This window comes from Olea europaea, chromosome 9, assembly GCF_002742605.1.
Source record: "Olea europaea var. sylvestris chromosome 9, O_europaea_v1, whole genome shotgun sequence".
Taxonomy (NCBI): domain Eukaryota; kingdom Viridiplantae; phylum Streptophyta; class Magnoliopsida; order Lamiales; family Oleaceae; genus Olea; species Olea europaea.
In genome coordinates, this window is record NC_036245.1 from 12,468,310 (window position 1) to 12,488,276 (window position 19,967).

Sequence of the window (19,967 nt, forward strand, 5' to 3'; positions counted from 1 at the left end):
CATGAAGAACCAAATAACTGGTCACATACACCAAACAACCCATCGCAATCTCGATCCACCACCAATACTTGATCACAAATCAACCAAGTAGTTAGTCACAAACACTATCCCACCCCGCCCCCATTGCGACACCACCATAAACATCACTAACAACAGCAAAAAATGACCACCACCACCCAACTGTCGCCTGCACCACACCACCATCGACCATAACCTCGTCGCCAACTCACCTCTTTACCTCCAGTTCCACTGCCAACAAGAACCACCCAAATCCGTAACACCACCAAACATAACGATCACCACCACTCCAACAACCAAAAACACACCACCACTAGCATCACCACTACTCCCACCATCACAACACCATTTGTAAAACCATATCCACCCACACCCAACAAATCAAAAATACACCACCATTTGTAAAATCATATCCACCCACCAACGTTATTACCGCCGTTGCCACGAGCACTTGCGACCACCACCACCAACACAGCCTAATAGTATCACTAACACAGCCCCATCGCCTACAACATAGACTCAAGACACAACCCCAACAACGATAACCACCACTCAACAAAAACATCCCAAATATCGACATCGACATCATCACTCACATCCAAAATGGCATCCAATCGAACTGTAATGTGACGTATCTTGACGACATCATCTCTTCTTCTGCGCACCGTCGTCACAATGTATTTTGACGTCGTCATCTCTTACTATCGACGCACTTGAGATAGAGGTCCTCACAGTAACAACGTTCTTGGGCAGATGTTGCCACCGCTCCTCTTGAAACGTGCCGATCTTGTAGTCCTTGCCGAACCTCTTCTAATGGTTCTAATCTCGCATCGGAACTTGAGTAGAGAGGGTTTGTGGGTAGAGATAAGATGGAGAGAGGGAATTGATTGGAAAATGAATTAAGGTTTCTGTGTGAAATTGGGTTTGGATAGATGCGTAGGGGGTGGGTGTATATATTAATTTAATTTTATAATATTATTATTAATATTTAATAATTAATTTATCACCTATTTTTGATTAAGTAAACTTTAAGAGCTTGTTTGGTATAGTTATTAATCTAATTAAAATCATTTTTTTGACCGTTATTTTACTATTTCGCCGTCATTTTTGAATTCTTCTCTCACATGTAGGATCCACTTTATCTTTAATGGTAAAAAAATTAATTATCAAAATCTCTACCAAACAAGCACTAAATCTTATTTTTGAATTGTCATTTTAAAAGCAGATTGGAATGTAATTTCCAATTTTTTTCCCCAACACCATTCCAATCCATTCATTCCACAACAACTTTCATCTGTCATTCGACTTCTGGGACAATTGGCAACAAACGGACGACACCAAGGATGGAGCTACATATAGTCGAGTGCGGGCAGATGTCGGCATTGGACTTTGGAGTTCACACAGAAAATTTCAGTGTGCCTGCACTGGATTAAGAAGAGAAGAAGTAGAAGAAGAGAACAAGAATTTACTGGTTGGAAGTAGACATTGATAAAACTTGAAGCCGATAGTTGAAGAATTTATGAGATTGGAAGATGAAGAAGAGTGGATGGGACCTTTTCTTAATTGTGGGCCTTTTTTCTTTTAGGCCTCTTCTTTTTAATAAAAGTGGAAATTACACAATTTCATACTTTAAAAATTCACAATTCTAAAATCATATGAGTAGTTTGACCTTTCAAAAATCAGATGTTTTATTTTAATTAATATTTTTTTAAATAAATATTTTTACTAAATACATTATATACTCCAATAATCAGAAACCCTAATCAAATTCCCACTATTCTCTCTCTCTCTCTCTCCCTGACGAAAAATGAAGACGGCGAAGCAAAGGGGCCTGTATCGCCGGTCGATAGTGCCTATCGCCTGTATTGCCGATTGAAAGGTGCTTTGCGGCTACTGCTACTTCGTCCTTGCAGCAATTTTGCCATGGTGGAGATGCTATGGTGGTAGAGGCGCTTCACACAGTGAATGGAGGTGACGCTTGTTGGCGATGGTGGTAGATCTAATGGGGATGGTGGATCTGGTGGTGGAAGTAAGTTTTGTAGTGGTGGTTGTATTGCACTGGTGTGGTGCCATGGGCTGTGGGAGAGGTGGTGATGCGTGGTTGCGATGTTGTGTAGGGGCGATGGTTGGGTGTGCTATTGTGCAAGGGTGCGGTGATATTGGCGGCATGGTGGTTTCTCTGGCAATGTGCGGTACTGCTGACTGATTGTTGTGAGATGGTGGGTAGATCTACGGTGGCAGATTTCATGGTTTGGTGGAGGAGGCGTCGGACAAAGGTAGTTACGGGATTTTTATTTATTTCATGGTAGTGCGTTGTAATGGAAACTAACAGTAGTGTTGCGTGATGGTGGTGGTGACATTTTCAGATTAGTTTGTGGATGTCATGGGCCGCTGCTGATGTCACAGGGAGGCGGTGATTTTGTAGGTGGTGGTGATGGTGTGGCAGTGATTTAAGGTGTGGTGTGTATTGACAGTAGAGGTGGTGGTTGTACTGGATTGGGGTTCGGTAAGGCGCGACCGCGTGGTGGTTATGGCGGCGATGGTGGTGGTGGGATGGGGTTAGGGTAGAGTGCGGTGGTGAAGTGGTTTATGACCGATGAAATTAATCGTGACCAATTAATTTGATAATTTGCGATGAATAAATGAGTTGTGACCAATAAAAGTTGATTCCGTAACCAATGAATAATCTGTGATCTATAAAAAAAATTATTCGTGACCCAAAAATAATATGTGACCTATGAAATTTTTTATTTGTGACTGAAAAAAAGTTGTGACCAATAAATTGATAAGTTGTGACTAAAAATTAATCGTAACCAATTAATCTAATAATTTGAAATGACTATATGAGTTGTGAACAATAAAAGTTTTGATTTTGTGATTAATGAATAATTTGTGACCTATAAAATTTTTTATTCGTGATCGAAAAATAATATGTGATCTATAAAATTTTTGATTTGTGACCGAAAAATAAGTTGTGACTAATAAATTGATAAATTGTGACTAGAAATTAATTCGTGACTAATAAATTTTTTGATTTGTGACCGATGAACAAATTGTGACCTTCAAAATTTTTGAATTGTGATCGTAAAATAATTTGTGACATAAATTTTTTGATTTGTGACCAAAAAATAATAAGTGCCTAATTAAATTGTTAATTCGTGACCAAATTGTATAAATATGTGACCTAAGTATAATTAATTAATTAAATCACAAATAAATTTTAATAAAAAATCCGATTTTTGAAGTTTGAAACTTGTTTTTTTTATTTTGAAATATTTCATACTTAATTTCTTACTTATGACATTTTCCCTTAATAAAATTAATTGGTCCAATCTTCTGGATCATGGTTTAATGGTTTATATTATTGTATTCTTTTACAATTGTTCGTGTTTATGATTTATGAAAATTGGAAATTTTGTGAATTTGAGAATATGTGTAATGTGGTTGTAGATTGTGATTTGTGATAAATAATAAATTGATGTTGAAAATTATAACTTAATGACAGTTTAATATGCGATTTACGTTTAATTCTCTCTCTCTCTCTCTCTCTCTCTCTCTCTATATATATATATATATATGGTTTAATACCCTTTTAGCTTGTTTTTCATTATTTTTTTTCCCTCCTTTACATTTTGTGGTAGTAAAAATTTGGGAGAAGTGAAGCTAAATTTTCATAAATTAATTTGACCCAAAAAATCACGGTAGCTGATACCTAAACTTATGCCCGCACTGCACTGAGCAAAATCCCTGCCTCCGCCCCTGGACACTACAGCCGGCCTTCTCAACCTCCGCCATTCCGCGCCGCCAATTGACTTCTCATCCTCTCGCAAAAGTCTCACCCGGCCCCTCCTTCCTCAAATCTCGAAATCTGTTGCGGCTCCGCCCCTGTTTTCGAGCCCTAGACGACAGCACAGCAGAAGAAGAAGGTGAAGCCCCCGAGGCCTACTCGTTTTTCTTTTCTTTTTATTTATTATTTTGATTTATGTAATGTTTGAATTTTCATTTTAACATATGGAATTATCTCTTTGAGTTGCTCGACATTAGCCCTAGAAGGCGAATCCCCGAAGCCTACTCATTGCTCTTGAATTGCTTTTGCTTCCAGTATTGCTGCATCTGTGATAGCATTCTGTGAGTTGCTTACTCTCCTTGAATTTGCACTGCGAATTGCTTCCAGTATTGCTCTGTGAATTGCTTTGCTTTTGCTTCCAGTATTTTTTACTCTGTCATTCTGAATTGCTTCGAGTAATTGGATGTTGTGAATTGCTAAAGGGATGAGATTAGATTATTTAGAGCTTGGTGAACTTAATTGAGAGTATTTGGCTTGATTGTACTTGATACTTGATTTGGTCTTAACTTGCTTTCGCTTCAGGTAACTTGATTTTGCTTTCATTTACTTGATTTGGGCTTAACTCGAAACATTCTTAATAGCAATAATGTTTAGTTCCAGATATCAAATGAAGAGATTCTTTCAAAGAAAATCGATTGTAGAAAATGTTGATTGGGATATATTGAATAAGGTGGAATTTGATGTTACACAACTTCCTACCGATCTTGGACTGAGGATATCGATTTTAGATTACAATGCTAACATCCAATAATGAAGTTATTGTACAACAATATCGAAGTATGAAAACTCGCAAGGAACAAGTGTATTTTATAAACTATACCAATATTATTTTATGTTTTTATCATCATTAAATCCATGATCAAAAACTCAAAGTTCAATGTTGATTAAATGGTCCCTGTGCTGAACGATTTTCCTGGCTTCGCCAATGAGTCAATGCCAACCACCATTTGTCAGAAACTCTCCTACCTATTGCCTCTCCTATTAAATAATTTTTTTACTCATGTTAATCTCAAGTAATATTTTTTGAAACACAACTTTGATTCATTTCAACCATCAAAATTCATCAGAGAGAGAGTTGAGGAGATCCTAGGGTCACATGATTGTAATTTCGCTACCTCGATGCATAGAGCCTCCAACATCTGCTCGAAAAGGAGCACATGACAAGGAATACAAAGCATATTTTTGGGAAGGGGTAGTAACCTCTTCATTCTCTTAGAGAAATTTTAAAACAGAAAAATTTGCATTTTTATTTTTGTTTATAGATAACAAGAGTTATGGGGAGATATGAAGAGTGAGAGAAGGGCTGATTTTTGCACTTTTTTTTTTTTAATATTTATATTTTATCATTTTAAATTAGAGACCAATTTTCCTTTTTATCAAATTTAACTGTGCTTTTAGATAAAAATCGTTAGCGGGGATGTGCTATATACTAAATATGAAAGGTCAGGGTTAAGAATGTCAAAAAAAAAAATGAATGTTGAGATCACATGAGGTTGAAAACTTGATGACTATATGTGCAATTTAGCCTAGAAAAGGCATGTATATTTATTTCAATTTCATCTTTTCACACTACTTTTACGAAATTGGAAGCTACCTTTACAATTTCGCAAAAGGAGAAATCCTATGAAGATGCGGGCTGCCACTCGGTCCTAAGATGGATCAAAGAAGAGTGGGGAACCTCTTGCTGGGACCCCGTGCCTCTCGTATGCAAAGCGAGTGCTCTACCATTTGAGCTACGTCCTCACTTGGTGAAGAGTCCTGGCAAAAATTTATGATACAAGATCGGCCGGGCCTAGTCACTGCGACCCCCTTTGTGAGGGAGAAAATGCCTCGAGCCAATGTTCGAGCTAATGTCAGGCGTAAGGATTTTTTATCGGAGACTTTTCTCTTTTTGGGAGGCCTAAGGACTGTAGCTAACCGAGGTTGGCGGGCTTTGATTCCCCTCTTCTCGGAGAGCGAGAATTTGGCTTTATTTCATTATATTCCATCCATATCCCAATTTCGCGTACAGCGCGCAATCTTGCGTGAAGCTTTGTGTGTGTTTAGCGCATGTTTTTATCTACTTCTCTAATACATATTGAGGAGTCGATTTGATTCTCTGTATCGCGGTTGCAGTGTTTTCCCACCAATGGCTGCAGCAACCATGGAAGTAGACTCGGGGAACGATTCTATCCAAAGAAAACAATCCCTCTACAAATCTTTGGTAAAACACATAATAAGTATCCTCTGTGGTTTCTTGATTTCTAGTAGTATAATTCAAAAAAATAGCATTTTTCTTTTTCTTTCTTAATGTTCCCATCCTTCTTCCCAATATTTCTTGCACCAATATGCAGGACGAGAGGTTTGGGATACAGAAGGAGATGTACAGAGGGCAACAGTACAGTCAAATATACTTTGCAAGGCTTCACCTGATGAGAACTATGCTTTATTCTCTCATCCCTAATTGGAAAGTCCATCTTCCTGGTATGTTCTTTTTCACCTTCTCTTTCTTATTTTCTTGTTGATTTTCATTTATTTTCAGCACTGACCTTATAATATTACAGTGTTTGTGGGTTAACCTTGGTTTTGTTTTCTTAAGGTAGCAAGTGTTTAGGGTTGTAGTCATATAGAAATCTCTCTCTCTCCCTCTCTCTCTAAATTTGAATTTCTTGGACCATTAAGCATTCAAAATTTTCTCATTATATTTTATACTGAATGTATAATAATAATATTATCATTAGGTCAGTTTGACAGGATCCCCTTAGTGCCATTCAGACAAACAATGAAGAAAGAGGAAGAAAAACAGAAACAAGGGAAAGGATGATCAACTTGTTTACCTTTCTCTTGTATCTGGTTAACTAGTCTCTGGAAATAATGTTACAAAAACTTCAATGATGTTCTGACATAAGAGATTTTACCAAATTTTAATTTGACGTCTTACTAGTGGAATATATTAAAGTCTACACGGGCAACCCTAGAGGGTCTCCGTTTTCTCTAATTATTTTTGGGCATATTTGAGTTTTCTAGGCACTTAACTGAAATATATACTGGTATTAACTGTTAGTAATGACAATTGACCAGGCCTTTATATTGAGGGGTAATAAACATTTGAGCTCCACAGATTAGTTTTCCATTAACACTTCCATTTTGTTTGCTGCAGTTTGTACTGTTCTTGGATTGGAGGAAGGAAAAGAATGCATTATTGTTGGAACTATTTACAAGCACATGAAACTCAAACCTTCTATTCTTGATGAGTATTCTAAGGAGGTATTGAGGTTTTCGAATAATAAATTGCACTTTCTCCATTTTTTCGGAGTTCACGGTTTGAATCTGCATCATTATTTATTATTGAATTGTGGGTACAGAGATCTACAACACCACTTGTAAAACCCCATAATTTCGTGAGCTCAGATGATTATTTAGTTTTGGAAGATGAGAGCGGAAGAGTCAAACTTTGTGGAGCTCTACTGCTGCCTTCTGTCTTCGTAACAGGTTTGTGTCTAACTGCTCATTAATTTTATAATAGGCCATTTTCAAACAGCTCATGTGTCCGATTTCTATATTATGCCACTTCATCTCAGTCAGTATATGTCACTTTCTATTCAGTTGTGGTATTCGGTGGGAATACCATCTCACTCTCTTATCAAGAATCCTTACATTCCTTATCATCGAATGAACAACTATATCTCAAGCATGTGTTTAGCTTTCACCTCAATGGGAAAAGAAAGTGGAGCACCTAACAATGTGTCTTCAAACCAAGAACTACGAGATTACCATTTTATTTTGGCATGATGTGTTGTGACATTGTTATCTGAACAATTATTTATGTGGTCTTAATTGGCACCAACTCGAATTGTCCCCTATCTTTGATCCAATTTGATAACTTCCAAAAGAATTCCCAAGCTATGAAAGTTACTACATGCTGTAATTTACAGCCTGCCCACTTTTTTGTAGGGAAATAAGTTTAGATTCAAATAATTATTTATTTATTTACCTTAAATGATGTTTTGACAGGGATTGTGGTTGCATTGCATGGAAAAGAAACCGGTGCAGGAGATTTTATGGTTGAAGACATCCTAGAAGCTGGTTTTCCACACCAGATAGAGCGCCCACTTGTATCTGGTAGAGGCTGTCTTCCTGACTATTTCTGTAACTAATCCATGTATGTGGTTTTGCCTGTTTTATGCTGCTCTGGCTTTCCGAACATTTGAATTTTCAATGCTATGCCAGTGGATTAGCTGATGGAATCATGATTATCTACGGAAACATCACTTAATGTATGGAAGTGCTAGTCAAGATCTTTAGTTCTTATGAAAAAATTATTTCTCGACATGAGCAACAGTTGATGACATTATGCCCTTGTCTGGCCCTCATTTTTTGAAACTCATTTTTTCCTCAAACTCATTTTGAACAACACATTTCATCAACTTTTATCAAAATCCACTAAAAATCTGATTTTTAGCCAATCCAAATAGGGGCTGTATAAGATAGCAAAGCAGATGTTTTGGAGTTGATAAAAGATTAAACTTGTAGTTAGTAGGCAATATGATTCTTTGAGAACTGGGTGACAGAGAATTAGCATCCAATTATCTTGGACCGTCATCATCACATTGTAGTGGTGTGTACTGCTGAGTGCCAGTTTAGGTCTTTATCCATAATTGACTAATTTTCAGAGTTAACTGCTCTATATTCAGAGATGACAGCCTTTACCAAGAAATCCTTTAGAAGAGTTAGGATTAACATCCACCTTGTTTGTTCTATAAGAAGAAAAATGGAATTTCATGGATACCCTTTTTTCCGAAAAAATGAGTACTTAGATTTTGAATTAGACATATGGAGTGATTTTATCTGGTTTGCCCTCTGAAAGTTGCGTAAAGTTTACTATTTAGTCCTTCAAGCTATGTCTAAACTTTCATGCTGAATATAAACAGGCGAAGACAAATATGTTGTTTTTGTGTCGGGATTAAGTGTTGGAGGCAGCTCCTCTAATCCCCTCCAATTTCAGCTTTTTATCGATCATATAACTGGACATCTGGGAGACGAAAAGGTTCAGATACTTCCATCTGCTCTGTTTTCACTATTTGTTATCCTATTACTCAATTAATGGCAATACTATTGATCTTGGATAACTGTATGAATGTGGCTATGCTCAGGAACAAAGTTTTGCAGCTCGAATAGTGCAAGTTGTTGTAGCTGGTAATTCTGTTGAATATCCCCGTACACTTCTTAATGGTCAGGTAACAAAATTGATCTCTCTATAGTTCTTTGTACATTGTTGTTTCTGCTAATTTGTTAACCTTTTTTGTTAAGGTATTTGTTGGGGCAAGCATACTATCCTCCGATTCACTCTACTGACATTTTCACATGCAAAGACCACTTTTTTCTTAGACATCGGTGGAACTTTCTTGGGACATGACTTGAAAAAAAACTCTCCTGGGATATTTTTTCCATCTTAACTCACATGATAAGCGTTTCATATTTATTTTTGGGTATGGAATTGACAGTTAGCATGCTATATCATTTTTTACGAAACCATTGCAGATATTATGTTGCTTATTGCAAAACATCCCGTAGACATTATATTAGTTTCTTCATTTGAAGTATGGTACCCTTTGTTTTCGATTTCTCATGTCTAATCCGCATACAGACTAATAACTCATGTCTGCATTAGTTTTGGGTTTTTGCAAAACATCCAGCACCACTTATGATCAGTGCAATGACATAGTTTTGGGCCTTTTTACTTTAAGTGCCTACATTTAGTAACTATCTTGTGGGCTTCCAGTGTCTACAGCCTAAAGAATGTTTGGTTTCTTGAAGATACGTGGTCTGTTATTGGAATCTTCCATTACGCATGTCATTTATTAATCTTCCTTTGTGACAATTTAACTGGTGGTTGTAGAATTTAAGTTCAAAGGATCAGTCTAGATTATCTGAACCAATAAAAGAGCTCGATATCCTTTTGACCCAGGTAATACCACAAGTGTGCTTCCACTTAGATTCCACTATGCACCATGATGTTGATATCTAAAATGAAGTGCAGATTGCTGCAGGCATACCTTTGGACATCATGCCAGGACCCGATGACCCTGCAAATTTCTCCTTACCACAACAGGTTTCTTTCACACAAATGAAATCCTGGAAGATATGGCTTGTACATTTAGCTGATGCTGTTGTTAACTTAAGTGTTTTTTCCCCCCTCTTTCTTTTTAAGGCTTTGCATAGATGCCTTTTTCCTGGATCATCAGCTTTTAACACTTTCAGATCCTGCAGTAACCCGCATTCCTTTGAACTGGACAATGTGAGGTAAAATATTTCATTTGAGCTTAGTGTTCGCTAGAATTTTAATAAACAACACTGTACTCGTGTTTGTTCAGCTTTCTTGGAACGTCAGGCCAGAACATAGATGATCTTGAGAAATATTCTGATGCAAGTGATAAACTTGGATTCATGGAAAGGACATTGAGATGGAGGCATCTAGCACCAACAGCCCCGAATACTCTAGGTTAAAATTGATTCCTGCTGCATTTACTTTTTTGTTTTACTTATAGTAATTCTTTCCCATCCTTTTGCTGGAATATGAAAGAATGTCAAAAATCGAGTAAAGTATGCTGCCAAATGGCTTTTAGAACTTTTCTTGTAGTGAATAGCTAATCAAAATCCATCAGTTACTAAGCCTATGTTTGGAAAATTTATCAGTGGTTCATATAGAGGAATGGTCAAATATGTCGATATAATTAGTAGTTATGAATGTGTGGTGGAAATCAATGTATAGCTTTGAATGAATTTTAAACCATTTATAAATTTGTATCCAAGAGGAGGCTAAATAATTTACTGAGACAGTTTAATAAAAAATCAGTAATATAATGCAGAATCTTTTAGATTACTGAAAATGTTATGGAAATTGATTGATTATATATATAACTCATGAGTGTACATGATCTTCTTCTGTTTGCCTTAGTCAGCACCAATCCTCTTTTTTGCAGGGTGTTACCCCTTCACTGATAGGGATCCATTTTTCATTGAGACCTGTCCTCATGTCTACTTTGTTGGTAATCAGGAGAAATATCAGAGTCGCTTGGTCAAGGGTACATCTTAAAGTTTCTGTTTATCATCTGTATTATTGCTTGCGTTTTAACTTACCGCAGATAAATATAAATGGTAGCACTACACTGTAGGGTCAGAGGGACAGGTTGTAAGACTCATTTGCATTCCCAGATTTGTTGAAACAGGAACTGCTGTGGTGGTAAGATTTTGCAATCTGTATATGCCTACTGAACAAAGTTACTCTCGATAGAAAGCGTACTTGACTTTGTAAGAATGCTCCATTCTTCGTGTTGCATCTGAAACTTCCAACATCCAATAGAAAAGAAGATAGGGAAAAGTAGAAACTTTTTGCTTGAAACATATCAAAATTTTTCCTGCTGAAAATTTTTCTTCGAAGTGGAACTGGACTTATCCTGGAGTTAAAGTTAGATGTACTGAGAAATAAAATATATATTCAAGAGTTGGTGGAAGCTACATGTGCCCTTTAAAAATTTGATAAATCTAAAGGCTACATGGTAATAGGATGGAGTGTGGGTTTAGATTTAAACTGTTCAGATTTATTTATTTATTTTTTGGTTCAATTACTATTTTTATGGGTGCTTAGATGAGGGTATTCTATTAGCATTTTTTGGTGCCTTTAATGCATCAAGCAGCAAAAGCCAGTTCGGCTTGCTAGCAGAGCATACTGGATTGTTAGATAGACAGTAGAGGGGGGATGGTTGATCAGAACAACTTATTTCTGGTTGATGATTTAAGGAGTCTGCAACGAGCAGAGTGAAGTGCAGTCCTTCACTTTGATGGAATTGCTACGGTTAACATCTCTTATCTGCCACGGGAGATTTAAAATGCTTGACAACAGCTCAGGTTATTTTACATTCCTGTGGAAATTAGTAATTTTAAGAAGTCGTTCGTGTACCTGATTCACTTTTTATCATCTTGAGTCAATTCAAAGATCCAGTTTGCTTGGGCGGGATGGCTTTGGCCTGAGCAGGCTTGCACCCGCAAGATGTCTTGCACAATATGAAACCATAGATGTTATAATTTTCCAAAAGAAGGCCACTAGTCTTACTTTTTGCATAAGATTCCTTGTCAGTGCAATTTATCATTTGGCCTATAGTGCATTGGCCCCCTTTCCTTTTTCCAACCAAAACTGGAAAATACAAACTGAAACTAAGAAATAAAAAAAGAAGCAAAAGTGATGCCCTGAACTAATATGGGAGGAGAAGAGATACTGAACGAGGAAAAGAAAGAGGAAAGATGGAAGTGCTGAGCATCTTGATGATGTGAATATTCGTTATCAAACATTTTTTTATTCTATGTTTTGTTAAGTTAATTGATCATATGTCACATTTTCATCTATTTATGTCTTGTGTGATGACAAGTTTTCGATAAGCACTTATAGTGTTCTCATCTCTATCAACCATGCCTACGTGCTTTCAATATGTTAAAATCAGGCGATGACCAAATTCTTGCTGTTTTAATCATAGCCAATTTTTACAAGTTAATTAGTTTCATTACAACTTAAATTTAGACATGACCTTTTGAATTGGACATTTTACCACCATAATACATTGTAATGTGGTAAAGAAAATTAAAAAAATTGCATAACTCTAGGAAGTTGGTTTTAATGTTGAGAAGGATAAGGAGTAATTTTTTATTTTTAAACTGATCCTTGCTGGCCTTCAGGCATTGTATGATCATGCACTCTGATTTTTGCTTGAGATTGCCTGTTGACATTATGACCAAATGCACAAATTGTATTCCTCCTTTTGATACAGTTGAACATGAGAAATCTTGAATGCCATACGCTCAGTTTTGGGGCTGAATTCAGTACATAACTAGAAGGTATGAGTTTATTCATATTTTACAATCTATTGCAGAGCTACTATAAACTTTTATTTGTTATCGTGGTAGACATTGTTGAAGACAGGATTTAAATGATACATGTGTTCCATTCTAACAACTTAAGCTTTAAGATCAAATAATTTAACATGATATCGGAGTAGGCAAAGGTCCTGAATTCAAGTCTCCTGCCAGCTGTTTAATAAAATTTTGCATGTAGTTTCTGTTTCTTTTGGTCTACTTGTCTTTTCTTATTTTGTTTAGGGGCATTGATGATCCCTGTTCATATAAACAAGATTACCATATTATAATTAAGAAAAACTTAATAGTGACCATATGATAGAATAATTACTGACTAAAATTACTCGAAACTGTCTTGATATCTTGGTAATGGAAAGTGCTACTACAAAATTTCTTCGATATCTTAGGACTTGAGTTTTGACAGGTTGTGGGCTTGTGGCAGCTGCATAATCACAAGGGTGGTTGCTTTGCATCTCTGAAGCGATTCAGGCTTTAGCTCTGTGGTTTCCAAAACAATGATTACAGGAAGGGCAAAAGAGATGAAATATGAAGGCCGAAATCCCAGCAGCATATAATCTGAAGTTTTTTATTTACTAATCAATCTGTATGCAACATATTTGAATTACTGGATGACATAATCGTACACTAATTTGCAAATTAATCCGGTTCGGGTTTATTGCATCAGTAAGAAATTGTCAAACATGTAAAATAGTAGTGTTGTTATTACTTGAACCATATTTGTTATGTATGCCCTTTTGCTGTTGGATTGATTCTCTTATCCATGATATAAATGTATATTAATTTCCTCAAAATAATTACTTCCAGAACTTACGACACACAATACTTGGTGCTAAGAGAATAAATTTTGATAAAAACATAGGATGCTATGTATAAATTTCTTAGTGCAAAATAAAATCTATAACATTCAAGTTACTTTTATTCGTACGCATTTTGAGGAATTTACAAGTATTATTCACCGGTCATTGTTATTTATTTATAATTTAAAATGTTTATAAATACTTTCTAAACATATTTAGGCCGTATTTGGGAGTGATTTTTTTTATCCAAAAATTGATTTTTTTATCGTTATTTTATTATTTCAGTCGTCATTTTTGACACTTTTACTTTCATGTGGCTCTCACCTTTTTTCCCAAATGGTGAAAAAATTAATTCTAAAAATTACTAACGAACAAGTCCTTAGTTTACGAATTGAATTTAAATTTATGCAGGCCTTTAAAATAAGTAATTTTCCAACGCCTTTATTCAAGATAGACTCATTCAGCTCATCAATATCTGTTTGGAAAAGTAAAAATATATATATGCCATTTATAAATATTCATTTGAGTCCTTAGGGTGGCAGGCCAGCAGGAGAGATTCAATCCATAACGATAACACAAATGGCTAATATACAAGTTTCTGGTATCAATTGAAAATTTCATCTTTGACTATTTTTCAACGTCGAATTTTATTTGTTTCGTCTGTTTGTATTCCCTGCAGGACGGCTGATTCACATTTCATTAAGAAAGGATAGAATAACTTTTCCTAGGGTACTTTGCTTGAAGGGTGCCTATAAATAATCTCAAAACTGAATCTTATTTCCAAATTCCATTTCCACTACTAATTTAATTCAAAATGGCAAAAAACATTCTTTTATTCAGCGTTGTAGCTCTCAGTCTCTGCTGCTTTGCCTTTGCATTTGAGCCTTCACCTCTGCAAGATTTCTGTGTTGCAGATGCTGCTGCCTCAGGTAATACATTTATTAGCATTTCATGTTATACTTTCTATTTATTAAAATAAATGGCAGATCTAAATTCTAATTTTCAGGGAGAGTAAACGGCGTCGCCTGCAAGAACCCCATGTCTGTTTCGGCTGATGATTTTTCATTCAGCGGGCTGCACTTACCTGGTAACACATCAAACCCTGTTGGGTCCCGGGTGACACCAGTTACTGTGGTGCAATTGCCAGGTCTCAACACTCTTGGCATCTCATTGGTTCGTATTGACTTTGCGCCAATGGGAATCAACCCACCTCACACTCACCCCCGAGCCACTGAAATCCTGACCGTCGTTGAAGGCTCTCTTGAAGTTGGGTTCATCACCTCAAACCCAGATAACAAGCACATTACTAAAGTACTTAAAAAGGGTGATGTTTTTGTGTTCCCAATAGGACTCGTTCACTTTCAACGCAATGTTGGTAAGGAAAATACTGTAGCCATTGCTGGATTGAGCAGTCAGAATCCAGGTGTGATTACCATAGCAAACGCAGTTTTTGGATCAAAACCGGACATTGCGAGTGATATTCTTGCCAAAGCATTCCAGGTCGATAAGAACATCGTGGATCAGCTCCAAGCCAAATTCTAGAGCTACAACGACAAAATTATCGGTGTTAGATGAGGCTAGGCGTGTGCTAGTGCCTAATGTTCTTCAATTTGTTTTTGCTTAGCAATTTGTGTGTTAATCAGTGAGGTCGCTTCGCAGTTTGTTTGCTCTTTGTCCTAGCTAGGTTTGGCTGCTGTATGTTCTTGGTTATCTTTTCAATGGTGAATTATTGAACGTTTTACTTGTGTCAGGTTGAAAATATTGCTATTTGTTCACCTCAAATCCCAAACGTATATGATATCATAGCTAAATAACAAAGTAAAATATCGTTTTTCACGAGATCTGCATACTAAATTTAGTTCCGATTAATACTAACTTTAACAAAATAGGAAAATTGCATGAGTTTTATGATTGCAAATTAAAACCTATAACTACAAATCAGTGTTCTAAAAAGCTCGTCTAGGCGGTACCTAGGCTTGAAGCTCGGGTGAAATGCCTTGCATCTCACCTAGACGTTATTTTATTATTATTATTATTATTATTTTTCCAATTTTTGAACGGTTGAATTTTTCCTTCATTTCTTTCGTCTTCCGTAGATGCGCTCTTTTATTTGACTTTAGCTTATTATTATTATTTTTCAAAAAATAAAAAATAAATTTTCATTTGACTTTAATTTCAATTTAAAAAAAATTATTTATACAAAAGTTAAAAATGACTCTATCTAAACACTTAAGTAAGATTTAAGTTTTTGTGTTATCTACATTGTGTAATTATGATCTTGAGACTCGTTTTATTACAAATTCCAAAAGCAACGTAAGAAGTTCATATAAATTCATTAAGTAGGATTTATCTAGTGAAAAATTGAAACTATGAAAAATATTCCAACTTTTGCATTTCGAAAACATGAAAATTGTATAATTAACTAATGGTAGGAGTTATTAAATAAATATTGTAAATGTTAATTTTAGATATTTAATATGTTTTGTTTTAATTACTAAATAAATTTTAAAATGATTAAAATTTTTAAATAATATTATAAATAAGAAAATGTTTTTTAAAGCTTAAGCCTCGCCTAGGCTTGCTTGAGCTCATAAAGCTTGAAGTTTTGACTCTATGCCTGGTCACGCTTTACACTTTTTAAAACATTGCAACAAACTATAGAGTTTTTTTAACTAACTATGAAGCGGTGATAACACTCAATTAATGAAAAGCACTAAGACTTTGATGTTGGGTACACATATACTATATTTTGCTATAATAAAATAATAATTAATAAATAAATTCTGGTTTTATTTATTTATTGTATATATTTATTATTGAGTATACAAATTAAAGTGTTTATGATTACTTGTATTAGTATAAGTTGGGTACTTGAGTAGAGAAATACAATACGAGACAACTTATATTTTGATAATAAATAACTTGTTCACAATCAATGTATTATATTAGAATGTTGTAGTGTTGATCGATTTACTATTCAGGTTTGTGATTAGTACACTTGGAATGTATTGAACGGATCACATGTCAAATTTAATTCTATAGCATAATCGTGCGAAGAATTAAATTTCTCTTGACTGTTGTATATTTCATCTAAATCCCTTGTTAATATTATGTATATCTTTTCGTGATTTTAATGGTTCTTCGATTCATCAATGGTGAGATTAATTTGATTGGTCAAATATCTCGATGATTTGGGAATTTGAGAATGAGAAAGTATAGAACATGAATTCTTGTCGAGAATCGTCATCTTGAAAAATGAATGAAGTGATTATTTAAGTAATTTCTATTGAACGGTCAAAATCTAAGCTCAGTGTTTTGTGACAGTTAAATTTCGACATCTGTAATTAGTTCACAGGACCATTGAAGAAAATTATACTTAAGTTAGTGATAATAATTAGAATGACAAAACGGTTATTTGTACTTGTACCTAATTATCAAATCTCGGACGAGAATAAAATATATATACGGTAGATCAAAGGAAAGTATTACAGATTTATAGGCTTCTGTGATTTTATATATTCCAAGAGTTCAATTTTTTGCCTTTAGTGAAAAAGCAAAAACTATTTATTAGATTCAATGGTTTAGGGTCGACTAGATAAGATCTATTTAGTGAAGATTGGATAATATATATACAATCAAGTCCTTGTGATAGCTCCATAAAGTATGGGAACTTAATTACTTTAATTATAATAGTTTTGGACTCAATTATAATTACAATAAAGTTTTGTACTTAATTGTAATTATTATGAAAGTTGTAAACTTAATTATAATTGTAATTGAAGTTCTAAAACAACACATGTAATTAAATATAAACTAATTGGATGTGGACTTTAATTAAACCTCATACTTAAGTTTAATTAGAACTCATATTTAATGTGAAATTATTATTGTACAAGGATTGAAATTATTTTATACCCATAAATAGAGAGTAGATAAAACCTAGACATTCTATGGGATTAAATAGAAGTCCTACAACAATTATAATACATAATTCCACAACTTTCAAATTTGAAAAGAGAAAAAGAGATAAAATAATTATTTTCTCATCTTATTCAATTGTCTAGTTTAAGAATTAGTTTTTTTTATTTAATTAAAAGGAGATACCCATCCACTGCTGTAGTTTTGACTTTCGAAAATACTATAGAAAACTTGGAGGTTTGAAGCATCAAATACTTGAGATTAAAATAAACTAGAAGCTCGTGATCTAGAAAGCGGAAGTTCATGATTTAGAATTAATTCAAGAATTAATCATTGAATTTATGTAAAAATTCAAATCATTTGTTCTTGATATAACATACATATGAACATCTAAACGATCTTGTTTATTGAATTAAAGATTTTTTTTTTAAATTTCTAGATAGTTTGCTTTCGTATCCCAACAATTGGTATCAGAGCAATTTAGATTGTTCACGTGCTTGTTATTTCTGAATCTTGATTGCATGTTCTAGTCGGGCGATGTCTATAAGGATAATTTATTATATATATTTATTGATTGATTGGATTATTTTAAACTGTGAACCAATTATTTGTAGCAAGTTCTTGATTGTAATTCGGTATTTCAAATCTGTAACAGGATATATGGATTACAGCTCCATCATTTTGATTTAATTTTCTTTTCAATTAGAATCAAAATTGTGAGCCTATGGAACATAGGAATTATATAATTTTTATAATTGTTGAATCTTGTAAATTGATTGAAGATTGAAGATTGAAGATTGAAGAAAAGGACTTGATGACGAATGAAAAAAAAAAAATTCAAGTTTATATAAAAAAAAAATAAAAATATCATGTTGTCTCTGTCTGCCTATGTGGCAAAATTTTGCTTGGGCAGGCAACTTGCCTGCATGGTAGAATCAACCTTTACAGGTTAGCAGGAAATTTATCTACTACAAGGACAATGTAATACATGAATTCGAGTTGACTTTCAGTTCAATTTCATTTTTGCGAATCATGTCGAATCTAGATAAGTTGAATTTGAAATTATTTAACTTTTTTATAGGTATGGTGGCAAAGTCCTTTGCTATTTTTGGAATGTCAATGTTGGATCCTTGAAGATTTATAGGTTGAAATTTTAGATTAAATATTGCGATTGGGTTTAATTAGTTTTTAATGTAATTCTTGAGTCGATTTTTGGGCTATAAATAATTGTTAATTGTATCGCTTTATGAAAGCTTTAATTTATGATATGAAATATTATCGTTCTAGATATTATGACATACATTGATTTATGATATCGTTCGTGATACTATGAATATGATTCATATCATTGAACACTGGTTTTTCTTTGATTAATTTAATTTAGATTAAATTTTTCAGTAAGAATTTTTTTAATAATTAAATTGTTTATTATTTTAACTAATGTGAACAATTGATAATTATTTTAATTTTTTTGATTAATTTAATTTAGATTAAATTTTTCTAGATTGAAAAATTGTAATAATTAAAATTATATTAATTTGATTAATATGAACAATTTATAATTATTTTAAAAAAATAATTAGATTAAATTTTTCTGGAAAGAAAATTTGTAATAATTATACCGTATATTAATTTGATTAGTGTGAACAGTTATTAATTATTTTAATTAAAATTCATTACTTTAAAATATTGAGTGAGAGCGAGTTTTTATTTAAATAAAAACTTATGGTCTCCTATGGTCAACCCATAAGCAAAGTAACGTGCTTATCTCGTGTCGGTAATGCAACATATTCCTTAGGTGAGGGTCGCGTAGTTCAAGTTGTTTGATTGGATTCCTTCACGATAAGATCGTCTAGATAAGAATATAATTTGTGATCATCTCGTAGCTGGAGAAATTATTTTCAAATATCTAGAGGTTTATACAAATGTTACACACTCAATCGAGATCATCTACGAACCTCCTATAGAGACTCTTGTTTATGATCTTAGTAGCCAAACAAAACAATATTAAACTTATGTAGTCATACATTGTCAAATATGATTTATCTAGTGGGAGGGTCCCAACTTGATAGTGGACACAATGACCTTTTCTATAGAGATGCATGTTGGATCACAAGGATCAAGTAATCGTCGCATTATTATAGTTAGATGGATTTACATGTGCATTCATGCATTATATGCTAAATTGTTATTTGCTGCTTAATTTTAATATGTATTGTATGATTATTTTTATGCGAAATATCACTTGACCAATTTTTTCCATTATTCAAAAATAAAATCAGCTAATCGAGAAAAATAATGTTGATTAGAAACGTAATTCAATGTTGATATGATCCAGGAGTCGAGCCCGACGAAGGCAAGTGTGAGACGAGACCCGTTGATAGTTGATGGTGGACCAAGGACGCGATCAAGGGAAAAGCAAGTAAAACAAATGATGGGATTGCTCATTCAAGAAACCATTGATGGAACCATGTTCGGAA

The 19,967-nt window shown here is 34.2% G+C and overlaps 2 protein-coding genes across 4 annotated transcripts; both read left to right on the top strand.

The window, feature by feature from the left end:
- The first annotated feature begins 3,689 nt into the window (after nucleotides 1-3,689).
- LOC111399690 (DNA polymerase delta small subunit) lies at nucleotides 3,690-13,522 on the top strand. 3 transcript variants are annotated; one of them, XM_023027142.1, is made up of 17 exons: nucleotides 3,690-3,944; nucleotides 4,049-4,146; nucleotides 5,981-6,068; nucleotides 6,199-6,328; nucleotides 7,005-7,111; nucleotides 7,210-7,336; nucleotides 7,859-7,966; nucleotides 8,776-8,891; nucleotides 8,998-9,081; nucleotides 9,744-9,812; nucleotides 9,885-9,956; nucleotides 10,056-10,147; nucleotides 10,219-10,346; nucleotides 10,828-10,929; nucleotides 11,020-11,087; nucleotides 12,667-12,733; nucleotides 13,176-13,522. In XM_023027142.1, the coding sequence occupies exons 3-16, from the start codon at nucleotides 5,994-5,996 to the stop codon at nucleotides 12,724-12,726; spliced, it is 1,338 nt and encodes a 445-aa protein (XP_022882910.1). In that variant the 5' UTR covers nucleotides 3,690-3,944; nucleotides 4,049-4,146; nucleotides 5,981-5,993; the 3' UTR covers nucleotides 12,727-12,733; nucleotides 13,176-13,522. The 3 variants fall into 3 exon arrangements, with proteins under 3 accessions (XP_022882910.1, XP_022882912.1, XP_022882911.1); XM_023027144.1 differs by having other exon boundaries at nucleotides 13,194-13,522; XM_023027143.1 differs by having other exon boundaries at nucleotides 4,063-4,146.
- Nucleotides 13,523-13,891: 369 nt separating this feature from the next.
- On the top strand, nucleotides 13,892-15,321 carry LOC111400064 (putative germin-like protein 2-3). Its single transcript, XM_023027518.1, has 2 exons — nucleotides 13,892-14,498; nucleotides 14,576-15,321. Exons 1-2 carry the CDS (start codon nucleotides 14,384-14,386, stop codon nucleotides 15,109-15,111), a joined length of 651 nt encoding a protein of 216 aa, XP_022883286.1. The 5' UTR covers nucleotides 13,892-14,383; the 3' UTR covers nucleotides 15,112-15,321.
- The last annotated feature ends 4,646 nt before the right edge of the window (nucleotides 15,322-19,967 follow it).

Bases quoted from the DNA above. Each gene is read 5' to 3' on its own strand.
- LOC111399690 (XM_023027142.1), top strand. From the start codon at position 5,994: ATGGCTGCAGCAACCATGGAAGTAGACTCGGGGAACGATTCTATCCAA. The intron at 7,112-7,209 runs GTATTGAGGTTT...TTGTGGGTACAG, and splicing joins TTGATGAGTATTCTAAGGAG to AGATCTACAACACCACTTGT. The intron at 9,082-9,743 runs GTAACAAAATTG...TGGTGGTTGTAG, and splicing joins GTACACTTCTTAATGGTCAG to AATTTAAGTTCAAAGGATCA.
- LOC111400064 (XM_023027518.1), top strand. From the start codon at position 14,384: ATGGCAAAAAACATTCTTTTATTCAGCGTTGTAGCTCTCAGTCTCTGC. The intron at 14,499-14,575 runs GTAATACATTTA...TCTAATTTTCAG, and splicing joins TGCAGATGCTGCTGCCTCAG to GGAGAGTAAACGGCGTCGCC.